This window comes from Eutrigla gurnardus (assembly GCF_963514095.1).
Source record: "Eutrigla gurnardus genome assembly, chromosome: 12".
Lineage (NCBI taxonomy): Eukaryota > Metazoa > Chordata > Actinopteri > Perciformes > Triglidae > Eutrigla > Eutrigla gurnardus.
The window spans coordinates 17766933-17792779 of NC_139926.1; the positions used below are offsets into that span (position 1 = coordinate 17766933).

The following is a 25847-nucleotide window of genomic DNA, read 5'->3' on the forward strand; positions in this document are numbered from 1 at the left end:
TGCATAAGACATCGTCTGTCTTCAATTTGGAAGGAAAACCTCAACAAATAAAGTTCCATCTTCTCAGTTGGGAGGATTTGTTGGATTTCATTGTCACTATTTCCTGACATTTCATAGACCAAACTATTCATCATTAATAGAAAATAATTGCCAAAAAAACAACAAAGTAATGGTGAGCTGCAGACCTAATATAAGAGAAGCAAGTTTTCCAACTGAAAAACACCAAAGCAAGCCTGTCTGTGTGTTAATATGAGAGGGTGAGGATAGATCTGGGTGTCTGTGTGAGGCCATGAGATCCAGTCGTAGCAAGTTGAGCATTTTTCATACTGATGATCGTGAGTTATTCAAAGTTATACAGTACTGGAAGTTGATTGGCTTTTATGGATGTATTTTATGGTTAAAATGATAGTAGTCGCTTCCCTTTATAATATATATTTAAGGTCTCCGCCCTAGACAGCAGGGAAACTGTCAGATAAATAAATTAGAGGGACTAAAAACTGACAGACAGGTTAACAAGAGGTGTGAGTCAGGAGGAAATAAAACAGACTGAAATAACATGACGGCTTACTAGATAAAGGGAATACAGCTTGGTGAAATTCAGCAGGAACCTCAGGATGTTATGAAGCCAAGACACCTAGAAGTTGAGTCTACGGACAATTCCCAAAAACTACAAAGCAGCAATAGAGGTTAAGACAGTGAAACAAATCCCTCACTATGTTTGCAACAAGGTAGAAAAAATAACAGACAAACAGCAGAAACAAGGTAAACATAGGATCCTAGAAACTGATGATGCTTTGAATATTTTCTTCTCCATATAATACATGTTTTAGTCTGTTCCAAGTATGAACCCCATCTTTCATACATCATGACCGTCATATAGATAACCAGATGTCCCAGGTCCATCGTTTGCAGATGTGAGGAGGATTTTGAGACAGTCTCCTCCAGTTAAACCTGACAAGTGACATCTAAATCAAACAATTCATTTGGATGTTTTGTGCTGCCGAGTAGAAGAAGGAGTCTTCTTTACCAACTATAGGCCCTCAAGATCTAGAGATGCAGGTGTGACAGCATTTCTTGCTCCCATTATTCTTTTCTTTGGAATTTGGGTGAACTCCCCCTTTAAAGAGCAGCAGAACAGCAGCTGAAAATCTTAGATTGAGTTTGTCCTTTAAATATTCATGAATCTGGGATGAATATGTATAAACATATTTTTTCAGTTTATATTGGATTTCTAAGTTGACGTACGTACATTTCCACATCACTGCATTACTTCTGTAAACTAAGTGCCTTCATGCTGTGTGACCTATATAAGCAAATCTCTGAGAAATCCCCTCCTCTTCACATATAACATACAGTAACCATAATCTCTCCCTGTCCTCTCCCTACGTGTACGTGGGTGTGTTTGCGTTTCTCATTCCTAAATGACAGACCTATTAAAAGTCCCCCCATCTGACACCATAAATTTTTATCTGGACCCAGACTGTCCCCTGGGGTGGACGCTATGGGAACAACCCGCTAAGAACGGGATGGGAACACGCAGCCCAGTGCGCAGACCTCTGACCTCAGAGAGGAATAAAATAAATCAATAAACAACCGGCCGGAAGCTCCCTCTGTTATTCCATCTGTCTGTCTGGAAAAACTGGGACATTTTGAAATTTTTCTACACAAGAAATGGAAAGAGTTACTGATTGAACGGGTCAACAGAGATGTGAAAAATCACAAAAAACAGATAACATGAACCTGGTGGCTCAGGAAAAGCAATGCAAGTGCATGTAAATACCGGTAAGCTATTTTATAAACTTTTTACTCACATATAAACTGTGGTTCCATCAGTTCTCTGTCTCTTTTTTATATTTCTTGATATTCAACTCTACATTTACTGTTATGGAGACAATATGTCTTCGAATGCTTGCATATCCTGCATCTCTTCAGAAGATAGTCCTCTGATGTCATCATTGTGGGACATGCCGCTGACAGCTCCACATTCCCACAGAAGAATGTGCAGACCGGAGTGGTTGCACTTACTTTCACACAACACTCACTCATGTAAACCGTAACATCATGGTGAGTGTCTCTGTGAGCTGCCTAACGAGGGTTTGCAATATGTGATGTCGAGGTATGCTGGAAACTAACTCGTTAGTACGAGACGTCATCCGAACAAGTGTTTCGTGTCTGCGATGGGGGAAAAGCCTGCTGTCATAGAGACTGATGAGATGTGATATTTGAATAAACGGATTTGCATTTAAAAGAATCTTAAACAAGAAAGTGTTTCGTCAAAGCACTTTGTTTGAAGTGACTGACATCTTTATTCACAGGATATCAGCAGCTGACCAGCAGTTCTGAACTGATGTGCTTCCTGCATACGAGACAGAGGGAAAAGCAAGAGAACGAGAGAATTTAAAGAAAACTTTAAGACAGGACGTAAGGATAAAAAGGAATGAAGGAAAGAAAAATGTGTCAGGGAAGAAGATAGGAGAGGAAGGAAGGAAAGAAGAAAGGAAAGCAATGAACGAAACAAAGGAGGAAAAGAGGCCAGGAAGGTTAATACAATCGTCCCTCTCTCTGCCTCCTGATTCGGGCTCAGACACTTTGGTGAATTCTGTCCCACTGCTCTGCGACCCAGTTCATGTGTTTTTCTTGGATTCATTTTTCTTGGACTCATTTCCTGAAGATCCGCATCCCCTTTGACTTGATGCCCAAAGGGGTTATTTGGGGCTCAGCTTCCCTGGAGGGGGGGGGGGGGGGGGGGGAGAGAAGCTTCATGGGCTCTGCTTGGGGGACAAGGAGGGTCCTCATCTGGATGCCCTGAGGAGGACTCAGGCAGAAATAATAAACATCTGTAGATGATGTTTAGATATCTATTAGAGTGTGTTTAGATCTCCTCCTCCAATCAGGGAGGTCTGCTTTCCCAGTCGGGAGAAAATGTCCTCCTTCTGGAAATCCTTGAAGACCGTGTTGGATCCGAGCTGACGTAAAGTGATACGCTGAGAGTTACAGAAACAGTGACAAGGTGGAGCAGTGACTTATAAGCAGCATTTAATGAAGAATCATCTGTGAGAAAGTGGAAAACCTCCAGCCAGATTTGTGAAAATACCATTTGAACCTTCATCATTTGGTGCTACGACTACAAGTTCCTCTGACTCATCGGCGTGAAATGTTCTCATGTGCAAAGACGAGCGAGGTGAAGTAGAGGGATGAAGACAGATGACATGCAGACGAGCATCGGTCATTTCTGGTCACTTGTGTTGTTTCTCTGCCGCTCTTTGTTTAGCCGTTCGGCACGGAGTGGCTTGGCTGCATTAGGACCAGTTTATATTAGAATTAATGTGTTTAGACGCTGAGCTAATTTCTGCATATACATGCGGCACTCTCACCGAGCACGTGCACGGACGCATGTGCCAGAAATCTGACAGCATCCAGACCAGAGAGAGAGAGAGAGAGGGCTGCTAATGATGAGATGTTGAAGATGAAGACTCAAGGGAGGGGAGGAGATGAAGACTCGGGGGTGGGGGTGAAGACTCAATGGGGGGATTCCGGGCTGAGAACAGAACAGCTTGGACCGTCAGCTACATCCCAGGGGTCTTTGGGGCCCGACACCTGTGCTATTGCCTCACGTTAGAGGAATGAGACGTCTCAAGTCTGTGGTCCAAGCACATGTGTCTAAACAGGACACAGCTGCAGCCCGTGTGTGTGTGTGTGTGTGTGTGTGTGTGTGAGAAAGAGTCAGAAATGGCCGGTCTAGAATGAGGTGTTGCCCTCACCTCTGAGACCAGCCACCTGTGTGCCTGGATCATGTGTCTGCATGTGTCTGAGCGCACGTCTGCGTGGAATAAAGTCCATCATAGGTGCGTTGCCTCTACGATCCCACTGTTCCATTTATCACTGCGATTATAATGCTATTACTGCTTCCATACAGTGGATCTCCCAGGGAGACCTCCTGTTTATAAAAGTCCACCAAGGAGAACTCAATTTCCTCGACAAAGCTGTTCTCTGACATCACACCCGGGGGCACGGAGGTATGCAGATAGACTTGGAGGGTAACTGTTTGAGAGGCCGCAGGGTCTATGATGAAGTGTGAGAAAGATGTTCTAGATTTACTTTTTCTTTCTTTTTTATTGATCATTTTGCTGGGTTTGGCGTGAAAAAAAAATGCAGCGCATTCAATGAAACCAGAATTTGTCCAATTTGTATGATATAAAAATGCATCTCTTTGTATCATTGAGTGTTATTTGTACAAAACAGGTAATACTGATTACGGTCAATTTGGGCTCTTAAAAATTGGGTATTTTTCAGTATTTTGGGACATTTTTACAGACTAAATCATTCGTTGATTAATCGAAACAAGGCTGAGGCCATTTGGACTCTATGAGACTGAAATCATGGTGGTACTTTGGGTAAATGCATCAGCATGCTCTAAATGGCAGGGTCATGTTTAGCGGGTAATGTTCACCATCTTAGTGTGGTAGTATGCCAACATTTACTTAGCACTGGATACAAAGTAAAGATTTCAAGTCTTAAAATTGATAAATAGATTAAAAGATAATGTAAATAATCGCTACAGCCATCAATATATTTATGTACATGTTATATACAAAACAAATAAAACAACGCAACACGATGGCAACAAACAAGGAAAATGTGATGTATAGTGAGATACCCAGCTGTGATCTTGGCTCTAATTGAAATGGACTGCAGCCAATCACATTAGCGTCAGGAATACCCATGTAATCCTCAAGGTCCCGTTCTGGCCTCTGACCCATCCAGCTGCCCAGCCCACAGTCCCATCTTGCCAGCCTGGAAAAGTTTTTAATTTTCCCACATGTGGATGCAACACCCACAGCCATTCTAGCTATAACACGCACCCCTGGAGAGTTTGAAAGGTCCATGTATGTACATGGTTAACTATATATATATATATATATATATATATATATATATATATATATATATATATATATATATATATATATATATATATGTATGTATGACTATCTTGGGTATACAAGTAAATTACATCAAGTTTATATTCCTAGTTTCAGTAGGGTGCAGAGGATAGTATTCACGACGACCATGTCCGTGGGAAACCTTTTATCACACATTACACAGCATTTCCCAAAACTACATAATTGCAACATTGTCATGAGAAACTCAGTCCCTGAGAAAGAAGCTTTTTTTTGCAGAAAAGTGGAGTAAAGATGAGAGGATTTAGAGGAGATCTAACTGTTCCCTCTGCAGCCGGCCCCCGATGTAGGTTTCACAACAAGGCCTGATGGGGAACACATGGTGTTGCTGTGGTGACCCACAACATTGGTCACATTTTTTCCTACGGCTCCGAGGACCCACTTGGTCAACCGTAATGTTCCCTGGCTGCTGTCTAACAAATCAAATGTGTGTGTTAACACCTTATTTATCCAACTTTTGTACTGTGAGAAATACGGTCGACAGATTTGTTTGACGTGGAATAAATGATGTGCGTCAGTTCGTGTTTTTCAATGAGACGCAGAGGGAAATGGATGGAGCTGGTAACGGAAAGTGTCTACAGGGAATGATTGGGCTTGTTAAAGGCCATCACATTGCCATATTTCTCACTGATCTGGGCTCAAGTGGGGAAACAATCTCCCAGTCACAACATGAAACATGATATCTGAGGCATATTGTACTCACCGTGTCCTCGTTACATCCACGCCATGATGATAACAGAGGCAGGTCACAGGTGGTAACATAAGGCCAGTGTCTACCGAGTTAATACACACAAGGTCGCACACACACTGGACTGTTGACTGACTGTATAGTCAGTAGCAAAGTGTAATCCTTTCCCGCTGTTTGATGGATAAGTTCATGACGAAAACATTGAGGTCATTGAATGACATTCGGAACTATATAACGACAAAATCACAAGTATGTACAAATAATCAATTGATATTTCTCTCATTTAATAAACTCCTTGACGAAGCGTTATTACGGATAAAATATTATCAAAATAGGAACTGAACTGAATATATTCAAAATGGCCACTACTGAGAGAAATGACATCCTGTTGCTGGTCACATGGTTTTGGGACCAACCAATCAGTTGCAGGGGGATTTTCCTGTTAGTATCAATGTTGAATTTTGCAGACATTAATACATTTAGATATTTAGATATTTTTCTAAAGTATATTTTTAAATAAACCAAAACAGCGCAGCATAGTTACGGTTGCTAAGCTATGATTGGAGAATTGTTGTTTGGGGGAGGAGTTAAGACAAGGCTCAATAATCGCTTTCATGACAGCAGTATAATTACTACATCTTTAGTAAAATTATATACCCATTTTGGTGTGTTCCCCTATACACGAACGTGTATACTGTGTGTAATAGTGTGTGTGTGTGTGTGTGTGTGTGTGTGTGTGTGTGTGTGTGTGTGTGTGTCTTAAAAAGAGATGCCCCTTTGTCCCCGCCGACAACAGTCCTCTTGTTCCTGAAACGGCACTCATTCTCTTAAAATGTGAGAGTGAGCCTCTCTTAAATACAGCCGGGTGCCGTATGGCGGGTCAAACTCGGCTTTGACAGAAACCAAAAAAAAGAGAAGAGCACTTAAATATGAAGTGATCTTGTGATGTTCATTGAATAAATCATGGGGGATATTCTTGTGTCTGAGAGGTGCACTGTATATTCCTGCCTTTTTGAAGCACCGAACACTGTTTTAATGAAATTCCATCATATCATCAATGTTGATTCCAGACTGCTATTTTCCCAAAACTAAACGTCAGACAGACAAAATAAGCAACTTAAGAATTTAGCAGCTAAAGAGCCAGAACATTTTCTCAGGAGTTGGTGGAGACCAAAACAGAGCTAAAGGGGAAAACAATGAAGCGTATAGGTTTGTGAGGAGGTGTGGACGTGTTTATTTCTGCTTTAGAACGCCACCAGGGAACAATAATAGCGTGGAAAAAATTATAATGTGCATTTTTTATTAGATCCTTGCGATTCACATCTTTGTTCTCACCAAAGCTGGTCCCTCTCCTCATTTACTCTCTAGCTCGCTCGACCACTGCTGCTCTCTCTCTCTGTCCCCTCTCCTTCTTTTGCCCATTAAACCGGAGAGGAGAGGCACGTTTTTAATAGTACGATGTGACGACGTATGATGCATTTAACGTCTTTTGGATGTAACTGTTTGCAGATGTGTTCACAACAACTTCCATACATATCGAGGTATGCGGCGGAGACGCCACGACTCCCATACACTGGGAAATAGAGAGCTTTCCCTGGTGGCGGGAGGCTTAAACAGCGCTGTGTGAACTTGTTTGCCAAGTGCTTGAATGTAACAGACGCTCGTTTATATGTAAAAGTCCCACACTCCAGCTTTAATTATCACACAGGACAAAGCCAGCCTGTGATCCCCACTGAATTCCTCTTTCCAACAATCTCAGCAACAGAAAATCCTCCCCGTCCAAGAGTTTTAGTGATAGCAGCAGGTTTTTGCTTCCCTCCCCTCTCTTCCACTCACACACACACACATTTTTTCATCGCTACTCGACAGTTGGTAGTTCCTACTAATAGGGCCTGTCATGGTGAGGGTCAGGGGAGCGGGAATACAAGGATGGATGAGGCTCCCGATCGCAGGTTTAGATCGACGGGCTCACGGAATGAACGCTGTCATTGTGCATCATGTCTTCGGCTGATAAGTGGCCCCTAATTCAAACCGGCATGCTGTCAGTGCCAGTGAATCTGTTCACTTTACTCATCTCTCCTCCTCTACTGACGGACAAGTTGTTTCTATTAAAAAAAAAGTCCTGTTTGATCAAAGTTACTGATGGATGTGCAGCTGAAATCAGAGGAGTTCGACCTGATTTAAGTTCAAAGGAGTTTATTTTATACACATAAAAGTCAAAATGTTTGCTTTGCATGCACACATCACTACTGGCAGATGAAGAATGTGCACCTGCAAGTTGGACTAAGAAAGACATTCTTTTTAGTCACCATGCATGTCATGGATTTGTGAGTTTTCTGTTTAGCTTTAAATATATTTTATATGCTGAGGAGTTGTGAAATATCATCACGGCCTAGAGGTCAAGATCCTCCAAACAAACCCAGAACCAGAAATCCATCAATACAGGGCTTCCACCCTTTGGTCAAAATATACTCAAAGGGGTCTTTGATCTTTTCCGAACCGACAGCATTCCTTTCCGTCTCGTGACGTAAAAAGCCCATGTCAGTCCGGATACAGAATGTAAGGTATATGGACTTGTTTTCATGGAACACGGAGATCTCAGCCATTTATAGCTGCAGCAAAACACACTGGCGATCTTGTTCCCACAAAAACAGACAGCGTGTGCAGTGCTTAAGAGACTATAACCACTTTGTTTTATAACACCACCTACTGTGGCTTACGGGATTTGGGATTCTTATCCCTTTATTTTTATGTGCCTTATTTATTTTCTCGTTACTCCTTTTTTAAGGTTGCTTTTTATGACCCATCTCAGGAGCACAATCCACTAATAAGGCAAACGAACAATGAGGAATTTTGGAAGTGTGTTGTGGGGAACACGATATATTTCCTGCCTGTGAAGCGCTCTCTGCCAGGGGAGTGGGTGGTGAGGCTGGAGAGTCGGCCTGCCAAATCTCTGCTCTCCACCAGAAGCAGAAAACCCATGAAATTAATATTCACTCCCCCGCCAAACAATCTATTTCATTCTTTCACTCGCTCTCACGCTGTCTCGTCTCCGTCCGGATTTATACCCATTTTCACGCTCAACTGTCCGGCTTTCTCAAACATACATAAAAATGTAGCATGGGAATTCCAGCATTTATTCATGAAGTACCTCACATGACCCTCTTATTTCTTTTGCATCGCTCACATCATGTGTTGTTCGTGTTGAATGAACATTTCGGTATTTATTTTTTAAACCTGCATCGCATTTTTTATTTGGGCAGCACAACGATCAAGAAACACAATATTGACATGTTATCGCATTTCTAAGTTGTCATGGCGACAGTATTAGCAAATTATTGCCAGACACAGAGCAACATTGGACTCACCTAATGAAGGTATGGTCAATAATCACTCTCCTTTAAGCTCTGTTTTGGTCTCCACCAACTCCTGAGGGTAAAATCTGGCTCTATAGTTGCTAATTCACTAGCTAGTCGCTAACTGTGTCTTTCTGCTATATAGTGTTGGGTTTTTAGAGGTTTGTTTGCGGAAAACAGCTGCGGACAAAATTCCCACTGAAGAGTGAGTGACCCAAAACAACAAAATTGCGGGCCAAAAAAAAAAAACGCAACAATAGGTGGAAAAAAATGCTGAAATGTTCCACGGAGCTAAGCCTACTAGCACATAGAGTAGCCACACCAAGATGTCGACATACAGCCTCCATTTACCCATTAACATCCATCACCTAATCGCCACAGCTGCGTCACGTCTCAGCCAATCCCGACAGCTGCGAAGGATCAGTTTGACCCATCCAGCGTAGCGTTCATCGCCATAACCCTCCTCGAGGGAAAGATTTGGACGGAATCAAGATAGACGTAAAGCTAGTGACACCAGAGGGATGAACACATCTGTGAGAATCCATCTTGGTTTCCACAACATCAGTTGGGTAACACATATGGGGGAGGACGTTTTAGTTGAATCCGTTATTGGTAAAGACTTAACAGCTTAACCACAACAAAGGAGAATTTATAAAGTCTGGCTTCTTGGAAATTAAAATCGAATCTTTCCGTTAAAAATGGTTCGAGAGCCAAATCAGTGTGCATGAGAAATGTTTTCACAGTTCAACTTTATCACCGTTATTAACACTTGGCCACTGACTGACCGGATTCCTTTCCTTCATATCCGGCTGACACAGACAAGCGGTGAGAGAGAAGGGGCAGGAGGAAGAGAAAGGTGGTGTGCTGATTCTGTCATCAGACATTTGCATCCTTCAGATGGGGAACTTCCTCTCTATGCCTCCTGACAGGGTTTCCTGTATCCACAGAGAGCGCGCAGGTCAAAGGTGACCCCTGTTGTAAATCGCTCCGCCAAATACTCAGTGCATGCCAAACTACAGTTGCTGGGCCATTCCTTTCTTCACCTCTGTATTTTTTTTTTAAGATCGCCTCTCTGAGGAGCTGCTCTTTACAGCTAGACGGGGAGTTTTCTAAGAGTCCATTCAGTTCTAGAGTTTAACACATCCCACTGAGACATTTATCACTCCTTTAAGCTCTCTATTAAGAGATAGGAGCAACAAAGGAAACTGGCCTTCCTTTCTGTGTTCGGGAAAGTTTATCTTTGAAACGTACAGAGTAGCACAACTAAAACCATAACTTACAAATATATGTGATGAGCTTTTTAAAACATTTTCTGTGAGACTGTTTTATAGAACCAGTCTCATATAACTTTATATATTACTAAACAAGCGTACAAGACACAGGACTGGGACTAGTTAATTGACTCATGATGACTTTAGATTTTGGTGGTGCTCCCCTACAAGCCTGTAGAAGCTAAACCAACCTTTCTGTCCATATTGCTTTGACTCCTAAACCCTTGTGGACAACAGGAGAGTAGCCGTTGGCAATATGATTCTGAAAGTGACTAATCTTTACATATGTGGAATCGCCAGTCAGCACGTGTCTGAAGCATAAAGCAGCTTTTAGTCACGCAGAACCCCAGTCGCTCACTCGGAGCTTGTTATCTCAATATGTTTAGTCTACGTCTGCCTCTCGAGTCTTCGGTCAAACCCCGGATCGCTCTATCTCCTTTCTGTCTTTCATTCATCTCCCTAATGGGTCTCCCACACTCCAGACACCCCTTCCACTCCGACCTCCGCTCACATGGAGGCTAATGGTGTGGATTTCATCACTTAAACTGTACGGACGTGTGACAAGTATTTCTAACTAATGAGTTTCAGCAGCACAGTCTTCCATATGGCTGATTGCCCATGAGAGACTCATAACATTCACATGAGCACACATATGTACAACGTATACATCGTTGGGATACTTTCATTTCCTACAAGAAAGCTTGAGGCCATGATAACAAATTAAACTGTTATGAACTTTGTTGGTAGTTAATCTGAGGTAATGAAGGGTATAAATAAAATAAATAAAAGTGCAATATTTTGCCCCACAGTCTGTGGCCCCAGCCCCATTGGTTCCCATGTGTAACCAATCAAATAGTCAATGTTGATCCATTTTACCTTACTTTTGTTTATTAACTTCCATACTTACTGATATACGCTGTCCTCACATGTCTAAACTGACACTAGAGATGTATCAAGTGCGTCATTGTTTGAGGCTTAGGGCCAGTATTGTCAGTATTTAAAGTAACAAGTTGGGACTGAGAATGTGTTCCACAAACATATCGTTTTGTTTTTGGAAGAAAAGGCTCCATCATTTCCCTAAATCAGCTGGGGGCTGAGGTTTTTAGCAAACATTACACAGAAAATAAATTTGTTGGGGACTATTTTCAGCCATGGATTTATAAACACTTGCTGCATTTCAGAGTATTAACAGCAACACAGACAGTACTTGCAAGTTTTGGTTTCAGTCTTTTGATGGAATTTGCTGACCTTTGGATGTGGAGCCATTTTGAAAACATAAAATACTGTGTTTTCTTAAATATCGAGGTGTGTAAAACGTAGTAAGTTGTGCACTATCAGCAACCAAATGATTAAAGATACAATTTGCATAGGCATTTAGAAAACATCATGTGATCAGGGCCCTGTTGGGTTGAAACATGAGGTCGGGCTGCAGAAAGAGAGAGGGGCATTGAAGTAGTTACAGTACGGGACTTACCCTGGCACCCTTCTCTGGGAAACATTTACAGCCTCCGCTGCAGTCTCTTCCTCCACAGGGGCCACTGTGCTTCTTCCCACCCTGTCAGACACAAAACAGGCAACAGGAGGGTTAGAGTTGGGCTATTAGATGTCACATATGCAGGAAATTGCAACATTTTGCCGTCCACTTCATTTACATAAACACCGTAGAGACATGTGTGCTGAAGCTTGCTTCCTTCCTTGTGCATTAGATGGGCCACGGTGTGTGGTAACCGTTGTGTAGCGTCGGCCTGACGTGAGCGGCTGTGTTTGTGTACTCTGAGGTTTGTGAATACACTTGTTGTTTATGCGTGGAAGCCTGTGGAGGTTGTGTCTGCACCGTTGTGTATGTTGGTGTGGTATGCAGAGGGGATGTTTTCAATGTGGCTCAAATGACTCATGACGGACGTCCAGACATAATGGATGTCCGTGAAATATCTATTTATCAAATAGGCTGGGTCCGGTCACTGGCATGGACAATTTGTCTTCAGATGTCTGCATACCAACAAAACCACCCACCATCACAGGCCGATCTGTGCTCGGCATGACACAAGCGCAGACAGCCCGCCAGTGTGGACACGACGCGATCAAAGACAGCGGTCACGCAAAACGGGTTTCCTAACCCACGGGTCAGAGGTGTCGAGACCCTGGGCTATCTGACACAGCCGGAATCGTTAATTAAGACAGAATGGCGTCTCGGAGGACTTCATGTGTTGTCATGTGAAGTTTCAAATAAAAATCGCATGCAAAATCCAAGTTTGCCTTTTCGAATCTCGTGCAACGATTGATTGCTGAAACAAATCAATGATTCAAATGTTCTTTTAAAACATCTGTTTGTTAATCGCTGACTGTTCAGACCCTCCAGCGCCGACTGCGAATGGAGCTTTTGCATGAATTAAAATGTGCCATCGAACTTTTCACCCTTGCGCCCAAGGGGAAACAAACTGCAGAAAGCGTGTATTCACTCCAAATTTCCAACGTTTAGGGAATTGGGTTAAAGGCCCTTCCGTCGTCTTTCAGTGAACATGTATGAGTGAATCTTTGCCGACATGCAGAGAGGCTCCACGTATCCACGATGATGACGTATCTCTCTTGTGTCCGCCTACGTGCTCCACCTACACAGCCATACCATAGCAAATGCCTCAATGCCCCCCCCTCTCCCTTTGTTGAAGAATCCAAAACGGCCACTTTATGCCCACAGTGGCAACAAAGCAGCAAGAAAGAATCAGAAAAATTCTCCCTCCTCAATTTGACAGCAGATCCCAATGGTCTCTCTCACAATGGCCACATTGAGACTGTCTTCACACACAAAGACCTTCTTTTACGTCGTCCTTTAATGATCCCCTATCTCCACCACAAAAAGACCCTCTCCCCCTCCCTCATGGAATGCAAAATGCTGCATTTCTTGGTTAACTACCAGCAGATCTGAGTGGTCCCTTTCAAACCACTGCCTGCATACTATGGTGGCAGACTCACTCTGTCCTCAAACAGCGTCCTTTACTCGGATCCTTCATTTTCAACTGATAAGGTGAACGAGGGCAGAAGCAAATGCACGCCTCCTCATCAGGGGGAATACCTCTTTATTTTTTATATCCCAATAAGGCTGCAACAGAGTCACGGCATGCCCTTTCTCCACACTGAGATGGAAGTCAGAAACACAGACTGCGTCATCTCCGGACAGACGCACAAAGGAATGGCTCCCATAAAGGCAATTACACATTGTGGAGCTATGCACTTATTAAACGTTACAGTTTACAGACTCAAAATAGCTGTTGGCTGTTTCGGCGGAGGACAATAGGATTGTGCTACGGTATCCTGTTTTCTCCAACCCACCCTCACAATGACCTACTCTTTGTCAAAATCACCTTTTTCATAAACACTGCACCTTGGGTGGTAATGTTTTGCAGCGTTTATTTAGATCAGTGCAACAAAGTTCGAAAGAGGACAACTATATTCTGCCACATTAAAATGAAATATTTAGATTAAATGTTCGTAACAAGTGTTTAAGAAATTGATGAAGTTTAAAAACTTGCTGCCAAAAAGATCATTCATCTCTATCACATGGAAAATACGTTGTTGCCTTTGGTCCAGTGTGTTCAAACAAACGAATCGGGTTAGCTCAATGTTATATGGACTGATGCAGATTGCAACTAATTACTTAAGTCATTTATTTGACAGTTTTGTCATCCTGAATCATGGATCTCAGTCTGTTACCAAGAAGCTTCTTTTGTGGTGTTTAAAACGAAACAGGATGTCGTGAAAGTAGGTCAAGAAGTACAGACCCATTAGTTTCCAAAATGCTGCACAATAATACGAGAAGAGAGACATATAAATCCAGACCACCTAACATCCCGGCACACTACTTCCATAAATCCTACGCCTATGTAAATCTAGAGTGAGAATCAGACTCAACATTTTATTTGTGAGCCAAAGATTCAGAACATACATTGTTAGGCGTCAAATGAGCTGATGTCATCCTGCAGTGTCTCCCGCTTTTAAATTAAGAACATTCCAGAAAGGTTTCCAGAGTAGAAGTGAGAAAGAAAAAATGTTGTTGTTATGAGAACTGTCAGACAACGGTGTATATGACATGAAACAATGGTCATGAACCAGGTCTGGTTTACAGTATGCCTCCCCAGTGTTGATCATCCTTTATGTGCTGTGAACTACCGTCCGTGATCTGGGGAATCCACCGCAGTCATCTGCTCTACTTCAAAACTGCAATCACGTGCGTACGCGTAAACATGCTTTTCACGAAGAACACCCAGCTCTCGTCATATATAAATTAATCTGTGAATGTGTATTCCCCGCTCAGACCACACACGAAAAGTCAAACGCGAATGAAAAAGTGCCACGGAAGATATATTAGAAAGTTTTCCTCTTCGAGCCAACATGGTGTCTCCCGAGCGAAGACAAATCATATTTCCCAAATTTTGAAGTGTGTCTGGAGTGTGTTTACCTATTTATCCATCCCTACAAGCAGGGCTACAAGAACCAACATTTGTTTTAGCGTGAAAAACAATTAAGGGATGTCAGGATGAAATCTACTTCAAGAAACACTCAAACACTTGCTCTCTCTCTTAAGAGTTCAGGCGATCCATTCTGCCTTCCCCTATATAAACATTTAATAAATACATACAAGGATCCGCCTATAAAATAGTCAGTGAGTTAATATTTGTATGATAAATTGCAAAGCACATGGAATATTTCTCCATATTTTCCATCTACCTGCCGCTATCAGTGTTCCCTTTAATAACTAATTACACACCATCAAAATGCTCTGTGAAGGTAACCTTGAGTTCTTGCAAGAGTTCAAGGTCTCTCAAGTGGTCAGATTAATGCCCCTCTTAAAGAGGAATGTTGTTTTTGTTGCCTCCCTGTTCTTTACGGCAGCGCCGGTGCCTCGCTCCAAAAGCTCTTCAATGTACAGTCAGTGAAATAAAACCAGCTGGGGCAACCACACTTTTTCTCACGCTCACTTTTTTCCCCCTGCTGCCGAGACATTATTGCTATTAATGCTATAAGATAGACTTATGTAGTGGTCAGGTGATGCAGTGAGTTCTGGTTCATGTTTTTTCCTCATAAAGAACCCTAACAATACTATATTTAAGTAGGGGTCCCAATTTGAGACAGTGTCAGTTGGACACATTTTCCTTGTTCCTCTTAATTCAGCTGCAACAAAGAATACAATATACAATATCATATGGTGTGGTGAAATACAGTTTAACTGCAGTTTAATGGCATTCAATTGTATTCATGTTTTTATGATTGAACCATACCAAAATTTAATGTGATGAATTGACTAATAGTTTGTTTCCAGTCTTCCACCGTCACACAGAACATGCAGAGATGGTGATGGTTGATTTGTGTGGAGTGTCTGTGGTCAGCATGAGTCACCATAGGGTCTTGGGCTTTTCCATCTAATGTGTAAAGTAGGTTTACCGCGGACATAACCACAGACATGACCACAGACATAACCACTTCCCAACACTTCCCGTCAATCTCAAAAGCAGCCAAAGTCAACACAGCGTCTCAGCCAGGAGAACAGGATGATGATAACGCACGGACAGAAGAAACAATGACAACAGATGGACAGAAGGAACAATGCAGACAAAACAAACTGAAGGCACTTTATAAACACAGATGCACAAAATAATGTCAGATTTACAGGGACTTGGAAGTAAGAAGGCAACTTTTGGTTCCGGCCGAGTCGGCTAAATTGAAGAGGGTGAAAACAGAGGGATCATGGGAGGATTTATGGTATTCCAGAGCAATCAGGAACTGGCATAGGGACAACTACGATAATTGGACAAAATCGACCCTTAATCCTCACACGGTTGAAAGAAACGCCACCAAGAGAGACAGAATTGAAAACAATCTCTAAAAGCTCGGATAAAGCAGCTCATAAATGGAATCCAGAAGAGCGAAGCCTCTGACGTATTAAATGAAATAGCAAACGGGGCATAAAACACACAAATAAGGACAAGGAGACAGATGGGAGTCCATGATGTCGACACACAGCTGTACATTCCACATCTCCCCAGTAAATTACCCATAAAAACATTCCATGTTCCCTACAGATTATTAGGATAAAAACATAATTCAGAATGTGCGTGACGGCCTCGACTTTAAAGGAATTGCATTGTTGTGACAGAGACGGACACATTTAAGAGGAAGTCAGTCAATCTGCCGTTTCTGCCAGCGATTTTCCATCACTTTTTGTTTGCAGATTTCATTCTTGAAAGCTTTTTAGCTTTGTCGAAGATATTGTTTCTAACTCTCTGTTGTTTAAACATCCGAGCGTTCACAGATGGACACTTACGTCCCGGCAATCACTCTGAACCTCAGGTGACGGAGGTGACAAACTGCCTCTTTGAGGTGCTTTCTCAGTTTCCACACATAAAACGGCACCGTGAAGCATAAACAGGGTTTGCGCGAGACCCCCCTGTGTTTGAGGTATCAAATGAACAAGAGATCACTATTGTGGGTAAGGATGAGTGTTTGATCTGGGATTGGTGGTGACATGGTTTGTAGGCTACCCCTCAGTAAGGAGGACAGACGAAACTGAGGATAGAGATGTAAAATACGGCTGCTCCGATAATGGTAATGAAGACTCTTAAAGACTCTTAAAGTCAACAGAAACAAAATCCAACTACAAGGAAACCTGTGACCATAAGTGGCTGGTAGTCAGAGGCTGTTGCTCATCCTCAATGAAGGATCTGACCTGCGGCCTCTCCACTTTGACCTTGGCCAAGAGGAATGTCCAATCCCACTATTCAATTTGGTGGATGCCAAGTCAGTTCTACAAGCACTAGCTCCCGAACCCTCAAAGGGCTGCTGCTACCTAACCCTAAGATAAGACATGACGGACATAAAGACGCCATTAACCTCTGGACTCCAGAGAAAGAGCTTTGGGGGAAACAATGTGATCACGAGGAGTCAATGGTGCTTGTAAAAAAGCAAATTTTACATAACATGCCATGTTTATTTGAGGTTTCCAGGTTGGGCTTGAATACTTGCGGATATTTTGCTTTGTTTTTTTAATTTTATGTGCTTATTTTGGCACTATTTCGAAAAAATCGGACTCCACGTGGTATCGAAAATGGTATCGATTCTCAAGTATTTTCCTGGGTATGGGTATCAACTTTTAAATTCTAGTATCGTGACACCCCTAATCTGCGTGTGTGCATACATTTATGCACTGTATGTCAGCCCATCTGTCTCTGTTGTGATGTGCCCAGGTAGCAGCTGCCCTTTTTCACACTAATGACGAGAAAGGGCAAACTCGTTGAATGTGAAACACCTGGCCACAGTTAACAAGAAGCTCGGAGATGGGTTTCTGTATGTGAAAAACGCATCTGTGATGGAAACATGCTTGATGCGTATCTGCACCGTATCTCCATGTCAGTGGGGGGACTGATCCTGCACCGGGTGTGTGATACTCCCTTCGCCAGCTGAGAACTATCTCTGTGAAGGATTCGCTGTAAGCATGCAAGCCGGAGTGAAATATTAGGAATGTTTGGTTCATAGTGAGTTTTTTTGGTCATGCTAGCGGTGTGACCTTGTGAATGAAGATGTCGGTCAGTCCACCACTTTGGTCCACACTGAAATGCCTCAGCTGCTATTGGATGGAATGCCATACAACTTTGTACAGACATTCGTATTCCCAGAGGATGAATCCTACTGACTTTGATAAATTCCCTGACTTTCACCGCTATGAGGTTGGCATTTGAGCTTTTTAGTGAAATGTCTGCACAACTATTGGAATTTATTGCCTTGAAATTTGGTACAGACATTCATGTTTACTTTAACTTTTCATCATGTTCAATACTGACAAAATATTGCAAAATATGTGTGAAAGGAATGACATTGCAATGAGCCTTAGCTGTTTGTGCTTTTTGGTCACTAGCAAATTTCAGCATGCCAACATGCTCAATTAAAATGGCCAACATAGTTAACATTGTAAATGCTGTACACATAAGCATATTAGCATTGATGTGGTAAGCGTGCAGACGTTAGCATTCAGCTCAAACCACTGCAGTGCCCAAGTGCAGCCTAGCAAAGCCATTAGCATGGCTGTAAACGCTTAGTCTTGTTAAAAACTTCTAGCTGTAGAAGAGAGTGTTAATTTATTTTCTTCTACAGAAAATAAATCCAACTGAAAAACAAACACACTCCCAAAAACAGTTACAAATACATACAAACACACACATACAGAAGCAGGAAAAGCAAAACATCAAACAAAAACCATGTTTTTGTTGGCGTAGTTTACTGTTATTACTGAGGTGTGACTTCATATAACACCAGATGTCCCAAAGGCCTCCATTATGGTGATAAGGGAAATTATTGTGCCAGCCACAATTGATCTCGCAGATTTCACTCTTGACACACAGTTCACAGTTCTTTACAGCTAATTCAGCTTCCTGCCACGCCGCCATCAACTTCCTGTTGGAGAGTTTGAGCGATATCGTCTCTTAAAAACACCCCGAAGCAAGCACATTTACACAAACGGCAAATCAAAAGTCAAATAGTGGGTAAAAGGAATGAATGACAACAAAAAAGGTGTTAAGGTTTACATGGGAACAGCTGTGACATTATATACACATCAAGTTGTGATTTCTCACATTCGTGCGGAGCAGCTCTGGAAATGTAATATCGAGAGATCTACGGAAATGACCTTGTTGTGTGTGCGGTATGCATTGCAACAAAGGAGTGTTGAGAGAGACCTGTAGAGACAGAGGGACGGGGTGACTCTCCCAAGACCAGAGAACATCAACTAGAGCAGAGGGACCTGACAGGAGCAGGGCAGAGTAGAAACTCCCACTGTGCTCCTCTGGCCGGGCTCCAGTGTAAACACAGCTCCGGTTTCTGCCCTGGGCCTGACACAGCTGGACCTCACCTCTCCTTTACTGGCTTTGGGTCACGCAGAGCCTCAACTCCATCTCCCAGCGGGGCTCACTTCTAATCAATGCTTCCTGCTACAGGCTGACCTAAACGGAGGTGAGGATTAGATCTGTCTCTGTTCTGGATATTAACGCGAACAGTCCAACCTGTCAGACCTTGACATGCTGACGGCCCCACCCTTCATCTAATCAGATGATGACATCCACATGGGATGATCCATTCAGTAGGAACCTGGACCCCTGAGAACAGCCATGTTTGTTGTTTTATTTCTACGAGACAATGTCCTCTCAAGGAATCAAAAATGATGACTCACAGGGGTTGAAGATGAATTCATAATCAGGTTAGATTTAGGTCATGTATTGGTTCTAATTACAAACATTACTAGCAACAATTTCAACACGGATTTGTTGTTAAAATGTTGGATTATCAGGGAAACCATCTATCTCCCTAGGACGACATTATAGTCTCAAGCCCTGATTTCCTTTGGTAGCATTAGTTGGTAGCGAAGCATTGGTGCATCACCAAACTAAGCACTCATAAATCAAATTCAAATAAAGGCCTCCAGACACATCATCTAACGAGTCGTTTTGTAAGAGAGTAACTGAAAACAATCCTTCCATCTGAGCTCACTGAGAAAACCCACCTCTACTGAGGGGAGACAGATGACCAGAGACTCACGTGTCGGGTGAGGGCACGAGGGGGAGGAGAGGGAAGAGTACGGCAAAAGAGAGGGAGGACAGACCGTCTGCCAAGTGTCCCTTTCAGAGATGGATGGAGAGAGAGAGAGAGAGCGAGGGGACAGAAGACGAGGCTATAAAAGGAAGTGAGGGACAGAGTTGTACAGGGAGACTGAAGCCTGGGAGGACTGGGAGGAATTCTTCCAGCACAGCCTGATGGGACCCCTGTGTCTCTTCATTAATCACTGTGCGATGGAGTGAGGGCAAAGGACAGGGGCGGATATACTGTATATACAGTACAGTATAAAGGGATTTTCCAAGGACAACGTCCACAATTAATTTACTTCCGAACTTCATTCCAAGTCAAATAAAAGTCAGTTTAAACTGCTGGACTTTTTCTACAGGTTACATTAGAGTGAGATTTGACAGAGGGGGGCATGTGGGGATTTCCCCCTTTCTGGTCTATACATCCTCGCCTCTGGTTATTTTATACCCAGCCTTAAAGTGATCAATGCTACTTCACCAAAAGATCATATCAAATACCTAAAATATAAGTATTTTTTAACCTTAGTAACCTTCGGACCACCCACTGTGAGTCTAAAGGCATTGCACCACAGATGGGACTTGAACCCCCATCCCTGCAGTACCAGTCCAGGTGTGTGGACATGTGGAATGCAGTGAACACCTTGGCTGAGTTGAAATGCATGCCCCCCCACAAAATCACCACCCCCAACAAAACTACGCCTGGAAACAATTATTGTTGTGGGTTGGACTGATGGTCTACATCAGTCCTTTGTTCCCCTTGGGAACCTCATGAAGCTGGCTGATGGACAAGGTTCCCAGAAAACCATAACATCCTGATGAATTTGTGATCAAATAATTGAGGGACTCATTTACAGATATATTGATAATGAAAATAGTTACTTTCAGCTCAGGAGAGAGAAAGAGTAATAACCTTTATGACATAATCAGTCAGAGTATGTCGTTATACTGGCCATACCTAGCACCTAATACTTCTAAGATGACATTTTGTGTACAGAAAAGTTTCTCCGAAATGGAAGTAAACCGTCTATAAGTACAATTTCTGTGGGAAAGACCGAGAGTAAAGAGCTAGCGTTGCACAGGTCAGTGGTGCTGCTGGCTGTCACACATGACTGGGAATGAAAATGAAGCATGACGAGTGATTATCCACAAACAAACCACGGGTAGTCCTACTACCCCTATGAAGTATATGTTTAAATGTCTTTATGCCAACAAAAGCACTGAGAGAGACACACATGCTTCAGTACACTGTATGCATGGTCATACGTTGTGTCTGCGTGTAGATGAGCAGACCATCATCTGAATCCCTGTATAGTGGTGTCGGGTCTCAGTACAGTATTGTGACAGTGCAGTAACGTAAGGATCAAGCCACAGAGGCCACACATCGCCCAGGTGGCATCAATCATCCATCGGCAGGCACACATGGATACTTCAAGGATCATTTATTGTAATTGTGCAGCTCTATGCCACGATGGAGCCAAGTCTCCGGTAAGATGCGGGCACAACAACACAGACCTCCTCTTGTTGGATTAGCCTGAAGTCTTATTTTTATTTTATTTTGCCTGCAATCAGACATCAAACAGCCAGGAGCATGCTGGGTAGTGGAGTATCCCCGGGTCCTAGCTGGTTTAGCTTAGCTTCCATCTTCCTGGGGCAGTCGACGATTGGTGATCGTCACAAGTTTGCTGGACTTGAACCAAACAACCGCCACTGCCTTTTACGATTTTTAATATAGACTGTATATAGTTTATAAACAGTCTATGTGTTTTGTGTAGATACAGTTTATCCTATAGACTGTGTAGAGTGTGAACAGATTCAAAACAGACTGTCAAATACAGAAGCCCAGACTGCCTTACATCACATATACATTCCCTTCTCTTTCTCATGTACAGTATGAACGTCACCGAGTTCACATTGTGAATATAGGACACAAATCTGGAGTAGTCGAGCTATGCAGGGGTCCACTGGGTTGTAAAGAAACCCTTGACACATTTAACTCCACCCCGTTTCCTTTTCCTGTTTAGAGAGCTTCTCTGGGTAATCTATTTTCTCTTCGCACAATTCTGCACTCAGGATGTTTCCCATAAAACCTCACAGATAAACTCAGCCCACGCTCTCTGCACGTGCGAGACAGAGAATGAGGCGCACGCACTCACACATCCTGCAAATGAGGGTGAACAAATTAGCCGACTAATTGCAGACACCTTTCAGTGCCCCCGGTGTGAAACTCCAAACGGATCTCGTACACGTTTGCTGACCTTTTCATCCTCCGCTTTCAACAGTGTTCACAATTGTACATGTGTGCTTTTGTAAGGCGGCGATCTGTACACCAATGGGGGCACGCGGCCAAGCTCACCAGGCCTTTCCTCGCCATCACAATGCCGAACCGCAGAGGCTAATCAAATAATCACCACCACAATGTCACATTTCCAACAGCTGTTCCTGAGGAAACGATACTTAAGCAAACAAAAGGACACACATACTGTACGTCCATTCACATGCGAGCACGTGCGTCCGCACAAACGTTACGCGGTAAAAATGCAGAAAGGTCAGAGAGGTCGGTCTCTGAGGTGAGGGCAACGCCTCGGTGGAAAATGCACGGCACACACACACAGATCTCACACACATCCTTGCCTGCACATACCAGGGACAGGGAAACCCCACACACGGGCTTCTCATCCGAGGCTGCGACTTCCTGCAGAATAGTACAATGGGCTCTTCCCCTGATTGTTGCAGCCACGCACTCTCTATATCTGAGCCACTATTTTGGCAGGGGATGTGCCGACCATTTCTTCCATCCTTATCTCAGGCAGACATCTTCCCCGTCGCCCCTCCACCATAAAACAATCGCATCTGAGAGGTCAGTCACGTGTCGGCTTTCCATGGGGTGACCCCATCACACAGCACTCATTCGCATTTGCGTGCAGGCTTGTGAACGGCAAGGCTGTGTAAGCAATGCTAACTGGATTTCCATCATTTTCATGCGTTTTCCTATTCTCTTAAAACTATTCACACCATTCACGGTTTGATTTAGCTTGACAGCATGGTTGCAAAGAGAACCGTGCCAAAAAGGCAAATGCAGAAACAACATTTAGCGCAATCATCCACTTAGCTGGTAATTGCTAAAGCAGATGTTGCTGCTGGGCTTCCAGGTACTGTGGGACTCTGTAGCCAAAAATGTCTCTTCCGAGGTCATAGACCAAATTCCCACCACTCAGACAACTTCTGCCAGCATCTTTCCCCTCATTCCACCGCGCTCGACCACATCTTGAAATATATTCTCAAACACATGAGAATTGGAGCCTCTCACAGGGTCCTATACGAAACATCCTGTTAACATTACTGCCTCAAGAGCCTTCCTTCCTCCGCTAGACGACACTGATAAACAGTGTATGCGTGTTTTATGTGCATAAGTGAAGGGGGTGCACATGCAAGGAATCATGTTTTTGGTCTCCACGTACAACGCAGAGCAGGGAAAAACGGGTGATGTACCGTAGAAACGGTCCCAAAGGCCCTGTAATGACACATTAGAGGCAGACATGTATGGCAGACAAATCTGACTTAAAGGGCTCAGCATGCTTCAAAAAGAGTATTGTTTGAGCGACGTATCACTCCAACACTGAAGGCAAAACGTGTATGACTCCTTCACAGGCCCACACTTCAAGGCGCGTTGAAAAGCGTGTCACGATAGAGCGACGTGATGCACAATTAATCTCAGTGATTATCAAGCAAATATTTGTTCATACCAGTTTGTCACTTGTTTGACATTTTTGGGATATTTTTCCCATTTATGGGATACAATTTCATTGAAATTGACTAATGAATCGGGAAAAATAACTGGCACATTGTTAAATAGTGAAAACAATTTGTCATATTGTGGGTTTAAGTGACAGCTAGAATTCCCACCTCGCTAGTTTGCCTCCGCCAACCATCATTTTACCCTATTAGACATTTGTGCAAAATTGCCATAACTGTCATACACATTTTTAGGAGATATGCATTCTGTGAGGTCACAGTGACCTTTGACCTCCAAAATCAATGGATGGTTGTTGCAAATTTAAAGGAATTTTCCCGAGGCGTTTGGTGGCAGATAGAAAATCTGAAAACATAATGCTTCTGGCCATGGCTGTCGCTGATGTAAGGGCAAAATAATCTGTGGACGTGCTCCAGCACACTAAGGAGCTGAAGGTTTTACAACCGAGTGCATCATGAGTGCTTTTTGAAGGCCATCTGAAAAAAACAGCATAAAAACACTTGCCAACAACAGGCAATATTTTTTCTTGTCCTAATTACAGAGGATTTTGCAATCCAGCGCGCTGACCGAGTGAGTCACATCGCACCCCGCAGATGTTTACGGAGTAAGGTGGAGCATGAGAATTCCTAAAATCACTAAATAAATCCCACGTGCAAAATATCTTGGGAAATATATTATCAATGGGAAGGGGAATTCCAAAACGTACGTCACACTGAGACGGACGGTGGGAAGCAGTTGTTCTACACAGAGGATGAGGTCTGGTTCAAAGAAAATGAAACAGTCCTGTGAGTCAGACCAGAATTTGATATTAAACAGAAACATGTTTTCTGAGAGGCTGACTGAGAAATTCTGGGAATGGGAAACTTGAGAGAGTAATGTTTGATTGGTTACTGGTCCCTTTTTTTACATATAAAATCGTGACCTCACTGACTAGCGCTCTTAACTATTGTAACTGACTCCTTATTACCCTTTCACCAGCTCGTTCAATGTGCATCAGATGGAGGTGTTTTGTCAAAAAGTCAGATGCTTGTTGTTGCCTGACGCCAGGAAACTGAAGCTATTTTGTTCTAACTCGAGCTATTTGTATAATCACTGTGAGCTGTTTCTTCATTTGACAGTTAGCAGCCCTTACAGGGCACATGGACGGTGCCAAACTAAAATTAGACTAGTCTGCCAGCATCGCCGCCGTGGAGGAAAGCTGCACAATACACAGAGGAGCTGAGCTGTGTCACACGCTTTCAATCGAGCCCTGACCCAATCTGACATAGATGAGAGACAACAGGCCTTTTCATCACACCGGAGAAAATAACTCGTCCTGTGAGCCTTAAAATATGATATCAAATGTCTGATGGAACAACTGGCCATCTGACAAGCAGCAACAAACAGGAAAGCAGAACAGCGTCGTGTGTGTGCTACTTTACTTTCATCTTGCCCACATTTGTGAGCTCGGAGGGAAAACTAAAGTACGTGTGCAGCGAGAGAGGATAAAAAGTAATTGGGCTCTTACTTTAAGTCAAAACATGAGAACGGTTTGATGACGCATCTATAGTCTCTCTTCACTTAAACCACCTGAGGGTGTTTATGCATATGAGGAAAAACAATAAATCCGTTGACGTGGACATTTTTTCTAAAGCAGGGACAGTGACTTTTTAACACCAACAAACACATGGAGCTGCTCCACTGATAACCATGTGTTTTGTCCTATAACAAGAAAGCATGATACGCACCACGCCCAATCACCGACAGATTCCACTTCACTGTCACTACGTGACAGCATGCTGCATTTAGTGTGTTTCCATCCATCCGCTTTCATGCACATTTTCCATGTGCCAATATCACTAGAATTACAGCCTTGTGGTTGTGCCAGAGAGTTTACATCCATGTCTGTCCAGAATGTCCTCTCGCTTCATCATTTCAGCTTTTTCAAGGCACTTGTGACGCTACTTACGATCATCCCAATAATGGAAATTCACCGCAGTTATCTTATCGTTTTTTCCCCCTATCCGCGACAAAATCTTAAATCATCCTATCCCTACAGTATACCAGATCATAAACTCATGTTAAAGCTGATAAATGAAGTGGGGTAATTTTTTCATGGACTTCTATAAAGTATAGTCAGAGAGGGGTCTCCCCCTGCTGGCTATTACAAAAAAATGCAAGTTTATGGCACTTCTTCTTGGCTTCACTTCTCAAATTTGAG

At 43.0% G+C, this 25847-nt stretch overlaps 1 protein-coding gene across 3 annotated transcripts in view; it reads right to left on the reverse strand.

The window, feature by feature from the left end:
• col4a2 (collagen, type IV, alpha 2) overlaps positions 1-25847 on the reverse strand; it is a 49031-nt gene that overhangs the window by 21188 nt on the left and 1996 nt on the right. For all 3 annotated transcript variants that reach the window (XM_084023413.1, XM_084023411.1, XM_084023412.1), the window contains exon 4: positions 11751-11831. In XM_084023413.1, the coding sequence (XP_083879539.1) occupies positions 11751-11831 (81 nt within the window). The remainder of the gene's footprint in view (positions 1-11750; positions 11832-25847) is intronic.